Consider the following 8,694-nt stretch of genomic DNA (forward strand, 5'->3'; position numbering starts at 1 on the left):
GAGGTGACATATGGGGAGTCGGGTGGAGGTATATTAGGATTGAGGAAATCCAGCAGTGAAAGTGTTAAAATCGCCTATTGAAGAGCAACAGGGGTCTGACATTCCTGCTGACAGGAAAACACACACGAAAAGAGTTTCCCCTAAAACCAGACGTTTTACCGCAAACACACACACACACACACTCACACACACACACACACCTACACACACACACACACACACACAGTCGCACAGGGTGAAATCGGCAAAGGGGCCCATCACATATGTCAGCGCGACCCCCAGTCAGCTGCATATGCTGTGATAAATCCTGAGAACACACACACACACACACACACACACTAATGGCAGAGCGCTGACCTCGGGGGTCAAGGTTAGGTCGGTTGGCAGCCGACGGGGTTGCAGCCTGCTGTTGCCCTTGGCGACAAGGAGGAGGCTGAACTGGAGCCGTTGTGACTCTCACATTCACACCGAACCCGCGAGGATAATTCCAAATTAATAACAGATAGGGTCTTATTTTCACAGTTCTGGCCCACCACTCTGTTTATGTACGATAACACTGTACTCGCCGAAGGTAATTACTGTAATCTGGGGCGGCGCATCGTCATCGTTCTGGAGAAACACTGCTACAAAGGCGGTTCAGGTCCTTGTTGCATTCTGTTTCTAAATAATCTGTCTGTTTAGAGGCTGTATGATTGATTATTTGAGCTCCTTGCTGGTTGAAGATAGCAGCAATAATTTGGTAATTTGGTAGAGAAACCCAGACCCAGAGGACCAGACTTCCTGGTCGCTTTGCTGAACTCACAACCTGCAGTTCTTAAGTTGCAGGATGGACTCCGACTGTCATCCAGAAGCTGTTTGGATTAAACCACCTTCTACCTCCAACATACTGCGCTACACGTACAGTTTCATTCGTCAACAACATTAACGCACCAATTAACCTTTAAAAAAAAAAAAAGCCTCAGCTAAAGGAGAGGTGTGATTTCCGCGCTATGTTTTGCTTAAAATTCCACAATGGAGGCTTCAGCTTTCAGAGAAGTGTGAATCAGTGTTGTACGTTACACCTTTTAGAGACGATTCTAAATGATTGTCAGCTTATCTGCTCAGTTTTTACCATCAGAAACACGGCCCTGGTCATTACTGTAACCACCCAATTCATATAATGGTTGTCACTATAAAAAAAAAAACACATGCAGAGGAATGAAGGATTTTATAACAAAAATAACCCGCGACAGTCGTTTTCTCTTCATCTCACGCCACATATCCGCCTCGTGATTGACATTTCCGTCGACTTGCGTGTCGCCGTGACCAGGTGTGTCTTTGCATCTGTGCGTGTGTGCATTTGAGGCTACACGCTATGCCCATTAGGGCTGTCATTCACAATGACTGTGTGCGTGTGTGTGCAAGCGTGACGCGCCAAGCTGCTATTCAAGTGTGTGTGCGAGTGTGTGTGTGTGTGTGTGTGTGTGTGTGTGTGTAATACGTCAGTCACCCAGGCTGTGCTAAATGTTAAACGTTTCAGGACTCACAGAGAGAGACAGATAGCATTCTATTGCCCTGTCAACATCACAATGGGCTGAGAGGGTCTGTGTGTGTGTGTGTGTGTGTGTGTGTGTGTGTGTGTGAGTATGCATGGGTAGGTGGCGGTGTTGTGGGTGGTGAGGGAAAAAAAATGCACAGTCCTATACAATTTATTTTGTTTGAATTTTCTTTGTATGTGTCACTCCCTTTGTGTTTGTGTCGCGGACGCTTTTGTTGCTTTATTTTGCATAAGTGGTTCTGGAGAAAGTGGTGCAAACAGGTTTCAGTGCTGAAACTGAATACACAGACGGGCGGGAAATTAAAGGAGAAACCAGCACAAAGTGATTTAGGACGGTGCTGGTCCACAGCGTGCTACCAGGACGGTGACTCTACAGATACTGCTGGTCTGACGGGACGCAGTTCTTCCAACAGACATCCCCTCATTTGTTGTTTAGATCATGGAGGGGGAGCGTGCCGTCCACCAGTCGGCCATAACACATAAGTCACATCATCTTCATATTCATCAAGCTACTCAGTGACCCCTCGTGCCCTGTGGATGGGGCCATCGTCGCTCCCAACACAATAGAAACGCTTCATCGTGGGACGGAGGCGATCACTCAGAACCACTCAATGACCCAAACCACTGCCATCGAGGACATGGTGATGGATGGCCACGTAACCTTTCTGCACAACTCCATAGACCAGCGCCGATGGCTTTTGCACCACTGAACCTTCATCTGTTGTCCTGCCGACCCGTTACGACGTCTCTCTCTGTGTAATCGTCAACAAACTGTTCTTGCTTTTCATTCTCAGCCACGTGAGGAAGAATTGCTTAAACGCACGAGCAAGCGGTCATCAAATGTGCACCGTCGACCACAATATCTAGTTTCCTCTTTACTGTATGTCTTTCCAGCTGATTTAATCTCATTGTACTTGTGTATAGTGACAATAAAGGCATTCTATTCTATTCTATTCTCTTAAATGCAGATATGACTTAAGTTCCTGGTGAAACACGAGCCGGCTGCCATCTGCGCCCCAACAATGAACCGTCTTTCCAAGTCACTTAAACCGTTTTCTCTTGCCACCTTGACAGATTAAATTCAGCATTTTTCTACGTTCTACGAGCATAGTTGGCTGCTAATTGTACCGTACAGCGCACCTGCGTAGAAGCACCTGCGTTTGTTGTGTTCCTCCGCTCAGTGATTCCTTCAGCTTGTCACCTGTCTGTCGAGTCTTTTCCAAAGCGAGGTGTTTGGCGACCAAATCATGTTTTGAAACAACTTCACAGGTTTAATATTATTACCTAATGACAAGGTTTTTAGTGAACGCCACCAGAAGCCAAAAAAATGTGTTTTTGTAAATGAGTTAAGCAGAGATGTTATTCAACAAAACCATCTTTTGTCCGTTTAAATTAATCATGTTTGATTTTAAATGTACTCGATTCGTTTTTTGGTCATTTATAGTTTCCTTGAATGGCTTCCTTTTCAATTTTTTACAGATAATTCGAATAATATCAAGAAATAATCCTCATTTAAATACAAAATTTGCATTTAAATAAGTGCGTTATTATTATTAACAGAATAAACTGTAAAAATAAGGATCAAAACCATCAGATATGTAAAAACATGAAAGCAAAACTCACTGCTAAGCAAGAACAATACTAACATTTTTATTTTAAATGCATATTTAGCGTTCTATCCCTTTAAATGCTGCACCGTCTGAAACCATCGCTGGTCTAACATCCTACGTCCAGCATGTCTGAGGGTCCCAGTGAACTACATCAAACCAGCAGCCTTTCAGACTTGCAGTCAATTTCTCTTCAGTTGCCAAGCAACAATAATCTAACCCTCAAACAAAATGAGATCAAGAAGGTGATATCGCAGCCAGGTGGGGCTGAATCACATTTAAAAAAGAACCCAAACAGCCAGAGTTTTATTTCTATGTGAGCGTGATAGATTATCGTGTGATCAGTGGGTTTTTGAAACTCAGAGGTGAACGAACGCCACAAAATAAAATCCAAACCAGCAGGAAATCTGGTCTTTAACAACTAGAAATAATAACTATTAAGGATCTGCGTGTATATTTAATGTTATTACAACAGGACGAGAGATATATTCAGTGTTCGGGGTAATAATAGCAGCACTCGCTGATTGTTATACGATTGAAAAGTAAAGTTTTACTGTCCTGATAGAAAGGACTCAAATTAGGCAAAGGAAAACAGGCTTCAGTCACATCTGTCAGCAGTGTGTCACCGTAGTTTGACAGAAATCGTGATTGACACTTGACAAAGTTGAGAAAAACAACAGACAGCTGCATAAAAAAAAATGCAAATCAAAGCCATTTTCTTTTTATCTGCTGCTCTCATCTATCCACAGTTCTACTCCTCATACAAAACAACCCTCATTCTGTTTTACACTTGTGTTCACAGCGCGATCCATCCGTTAGTGTCCTCGTGTTTAAAGCTGGCAGCTCAGTTTTTTAGAGTTTTAGAGCGAATCAACAACTGCTCAGGATACAAATGCAGCTGGATAAAAGTTAGACTTAATATCGTTTGAAACTTTAAAAGATTTAAACATAGAGCGTGTATGAATTAACAAATATCAAAAAGTTTAAATGTAGAGCATGCTTTAAGCCAATTCAGATACAAAACTAGGTTCAAGACGAGCAGGTTTTTTGGCTGCAGTCCTTCTGCAGTTTAAACTATTTCCAATTGTCTGTTTATGTGCAGGGCAGGTTTTGTTCCATTTCTGCAGAATGACACGCTGTGGATAACCGCCGGTGTCTCCGCGGCAGACACCAGGTTTTGGGGGAAAAGCTGCTTCAGTTTGAAACCTAAAATTGAAATGAAGTATTTGGGAAAAATGACAAAAATGTGTCTCTGCATTTGTCAGTCACCTGAGATGGAGCCCAGCAGCACGTTGCTCTTGATGCAGCGGTAGACGTAGTCGTAGCTCTGAGGTTTGAGGGGAGATCCGGTAGACAGGATGGTGTGGAGAGACTGCAGGTTGTGAGTTTCCGCTGAGGGGAAAAAGCAAAAAAACAAAATAAATGAAAAGGGATAAAAGATGAATCAAAAATTGCAAACTGTGCAGGATGAGTCCTGTTAGCGTGTCGTTGTATTTAACACTTTCTGGATAACTTGTAAGTATCGTGTCTGTGTGATTTCTGAACATTTATTTTGTAATCTAAGCCAGAAAATGAGGCTTTTTTTGGGGGGATCATTGCAACAATTTGGTTATAGCGGCTCCTGTATCCATAAAAAAATAAATCAGCTGCAATCATTTCAGTCAAATTCAGAATCTGCACACAAACACGTATGCGGTTTATGAAATGAGCATGCACCTGTGAGCAGCTGTGTCTCCCTGCACCCCAACATGGTGTGTTATTACAGTCCGCCACCCTGATGCGACACAGCTTACATGTACCAGCGCGTGCACGCCTCCAGATCCGTGTGCACGCTCTCCGTCGCACACGCATGCCCAAACCACAAGCCAATAACACTGTGCGAACTAATAAGCTTGCAGCAAACCGACCCCGACACACACACACACACACACACACCCAGTGGGGACTCTTGCTACCCCCCACCATGCCTCCAGGTGTCCAGTCCAAATGTCAGCCCAGGGAAAAGGGCCTCTCCGCTGGGGCAGCCAGTGAAGAAGCTCCCCCTATCCTCCCTGGCCCAGTGGTGGCATGCTTGCTCACTCGCACACACACACTTTAACACACACACACACACAAAACTCTGCCTTTGCCATGCTCTCTTTCTCTAATAAGCATCCAAATGCGCACACACACACGGTGCCAACTGGATCAAGTGGCTAGCTGGCTAATGGGGGTGGGGCAGAGGTAGAGAGGAAAGAGACTGACAGGGAGCAATGGGTTTGTGTTTGTTTTTTTGAAAGATTTTGTTTTTCATGCCTTCCTGTTTAGCAACAGAACTGGGAATGTGTTCAGCTAATTTAAAAGTTGCACACACACACACACACACACACACACAGTAGAGGCCATGAATAAAGATTTGTGGTGATTATAAATCGAGCACTGGGACACAGAGCGACTGTGTACGCAATAAACATCGGTTATAAGTGCTAATTTGACATTAGGAGGAGGGGAGAGGAGAGGAGAGGAGAGGAAGTGATAGAGAGAAAAGAAGAAGGTTAAAAACAGGAAGGACAAGTAAGAAACAGCGAAGCCCTCTGCATTAGGTTTAAATGCTAATTTATATTTGGGATGGGAGTCGCTCAGAGTCTACACAGGAGGATAAAGAGGAGGCACAATGAAAAGAGAGTGCAAAAGCCTTAATGTAGTGTACAATTATGTGGCTCAACTAAGTCAACCAACATCTCGATCATTTCTGAACGACTGCACGAACAAGAACGTGTCATAAAGTTGGAACACCATCAGAATGAGCTCTGCTCCATGGAGGGAATTTTCTCCAAAATCAGGCCCGACAATTTGTGCCTTGTTCCGTCACAACGCAGCGCATACCTCCACAAACGAGCAAAAACAGTAACAACACGTCCAAACAAACAAACAAACAGCAAAGAGAGCGAGCGGTGCGTGTATGAAGGTTAGCAGGAAGGCTAATAAGCGCTGGCATGACTGATTGTTTGCAGAGATCCAGTTCTCTGTCTCTCTCTCCGGAGAGCTGTGTCACTGAAAGCAATTAGCCGGACCTATCGGTGACTCACACATTATCATAACAACACTTTTATCCTTTTCGATTCAGTGTCAAACACCAGAACACGGGGCGAACTGTCGATTCGCGCCGCAAATGGAATAAAGGACGTTTAGAGTCAAAAAGCGTCACTATTATAATCATTATTGTGTCCATCTGCTCTCATTGTTCCGTGTTTGTTTTGTGCGCGGGCGGTTGCGTTCCTCTCCGAGCTCGTTATTTGTGTGCGTCCATGTGTGTCTGTGCGTGCTCGTGTCGGTCTTTGTCGCGACCGCAACTCACAGGGCTTCAGGTTCCTCTCCTGCAGCACAGACAGCCACTTGGCCCCGGTGCCGAAGATGGTGATGCTGGAGAGGAGAGAAGAAGGAGACACACAACAAAGTGAGGATCCAGCATTTACCACAAAAAAAATAAATAAAAGAAAAAGCTGTTGTCCGTTACTCTGAAACAAAAAAAGTGAACTGCGTCAGCGTTGCCAACAATAACAGTTGTTGCAAAAGCCCTCCTACATGCATGTACTGTCTTCTGTACGGTGACAGCAGGAATTCAACACAGCAGAACTAAATTAGCATACATTATTGGGTGGGGGTGGTGGTGTGAACGCTGGTGCCAAATTTCGTGGCAATCTGGCATTTTCCAAGAGACGACGCTCGAAACCAAAAGTGTTGGACGAGAGAAGCTGATGTGACTTTAAGGTGCCTGATTTCCTCGTTGGGAAGTTAAGATATCAACTCTTCTCCAACGTGTTTCTGACTCCTTAACCAGGCTGCTGATGAACAATACAGGATACTGAATAAGAGCTCTTGTTTAAAGCAGCTGCGTGTGAACTCCAGCATCTTACAACTAAACCAGAACTCCTCCACGTGACTCTCTTTGCATTTCAATTCCAACAAGTGTTCACGAGCAAAAAAACAATCCGGCTACAACCGTTATCCCGTAAACTAAATTGAATCCTTCTGAAGAGCTGTTGTCAACCAGAGTGATGTTATTTTTCATTTGCTGAAATGAAAAGACTGCATGAAATACTTGTTTTTATACCTTTTCATAGCAAATTGCTTGCTGCTGTATTAATGTTCAAAATCCCCGCATACAGAACCTTTAAACCGCTCACGACTGCTAAAAATAAACATTTAAGATACCGTGTCAGACCTGGTTGTGAATCTTGTTTGCAGGTTTGAGAACAAAACAACGGATCTGCTGCTTGTTAAAACAGGTAAATTATTAAATAACGTCGGTGCTAATCCCTTTGTTAAGAACGCTACTCCAGTTAGACGGCAGGAAATGTGGCAGAAAGTTCTCCGCTGTTTGAACCACTGTCCAAAAAAAGCTGTGAGAGATCTAATCCCAACAAACACACACTTTGAATCTTATTGACCCGACAGGAAATTCATTCGGAGGAGGTTTAGGGTGAAAAGTGCTGAAACCGCAAACCTTGTTGGCATGAAGATAGTGAGCGTTATCGAGGTTTTGTGCATTTGCATTAACGTGAATGTGTGTTACCAGTCACCTCGTGGTCAAGCAGCTCGCTGAATGTATGATTTATGGTGAAGTCCAAATGAATGCTGATGCCAATCTGCTGCAGTGAGCGCGGCTCCGGTGCCGAGCCGGAGCCGTGGCACCGCTCCATTTGTTGCCCTACGCGTGACAAGGCATAATTTCATCGCTTCTGTGCTGAATGTAAAAAAAATAAAATAAAAAAGGGCAACAGTTACTGAGCAGTCTTCGCCCTTAATCCCATCTGCTGGAGCGGAGCTGCTCGGTCGCCCGGTTGTACTCGGGAGCTCCCGCGGGAGGCCAGCGCGTCGCTGTGTAAATGTAAAGCAAGGTGATGCCGGAACACAGTTTGTGTGCTCAGCCGAGCCTTTGTGGATCGGTAAAGAACGAAGGAAAAACCGACTGGGATCGACTTTAAACTGAACAAACACAAAGAGCGTCGAGCGCAGTAATGGTCAGGCTGGTGTAAGCAGACAAAATGCCTCATTTTTAAGACGCTCCACGAGGAAATTGTTCAGATGGAAACGTATCGACGGGTTTTCTGCACAACAGTCCTGGAATGAAATGATTTTGGAAGGTTTCTTCTGAGAGAACAGAAGTCGCCCTGACAGCTGACAACAGTTGGACAACATGTGGATGGAGAGAAGTGACAAAACGTCGCTTTTGTGTTTTAATTTTAAAACAAAGGGGCTGTTTTTTTAAAGTCTGCTTCTGTGAATGGCTGCATTTGTGTCCCAGTCTGTCTGTCAAGTTATTTTTGTTGACACCAAATCAATCAAATTGCCTTCCATCGCTACGGCAACCGTTACTGTCAGTCAAAAATAGAAAGGAATGCGTCTCTGGGACACAAAACAAGCGTCTGATGCTTGTTTTGGTCAATAACCAGGAATTGGTTTGCAGTGAAAGATGCGATTTGCTCTCAGTGGTTCGTATCGATTGCTCTTAATAAACACTGCTGATACCCCCTATCAATGAGGGGGGCAGGTGGAGCCAAATGGCAA

General features: G+C 44.3%; 1 protein-coding gene across 1 annotated transcript in view; it reads right to left on the reverse strand.

Moving 5' to 3' along the window:
* Window positions 1–8,694, reverse strand: part of aacs (acetoacetyl-CoA synthetase) — a 43,642-nt gene that overhangs the window by 9,334 nt on the left and 25,614 nt on the right. The window contains exons 11-12 of the mRNA XM_008283523.1: window positions 6,482–6,546; window positions 4,414–4,536 (exon numbers count right to left, since the gene is read on the reverse strand). Coding sequence (XP_008281745.1) covers window positions 4,414–4,536; window positions 6,482–6,546 — 188 coding nt within the window. The remainder of the gene's footprint in view (window positions 1–4,413; window positions 4,537–6,481; window positions 6,547–8,694) is intronic.

Source organism: Stegastes partitus, unplaced genomic scaffold, assembly GCF_000690725.1.
Source record: "Stegastes partitus isolate 25-593 unplaced genomic scaffold, Stegastes_partitus-1.0.2 Scaffold317, whole genome shotgun sequence".
Taxonomy (NCBI): domain Eukaryota; kingdom Metazoa; phylum Chordata; class Actinopteri; family Pomacentridae; genus Stegastes; species Stegastes partitus.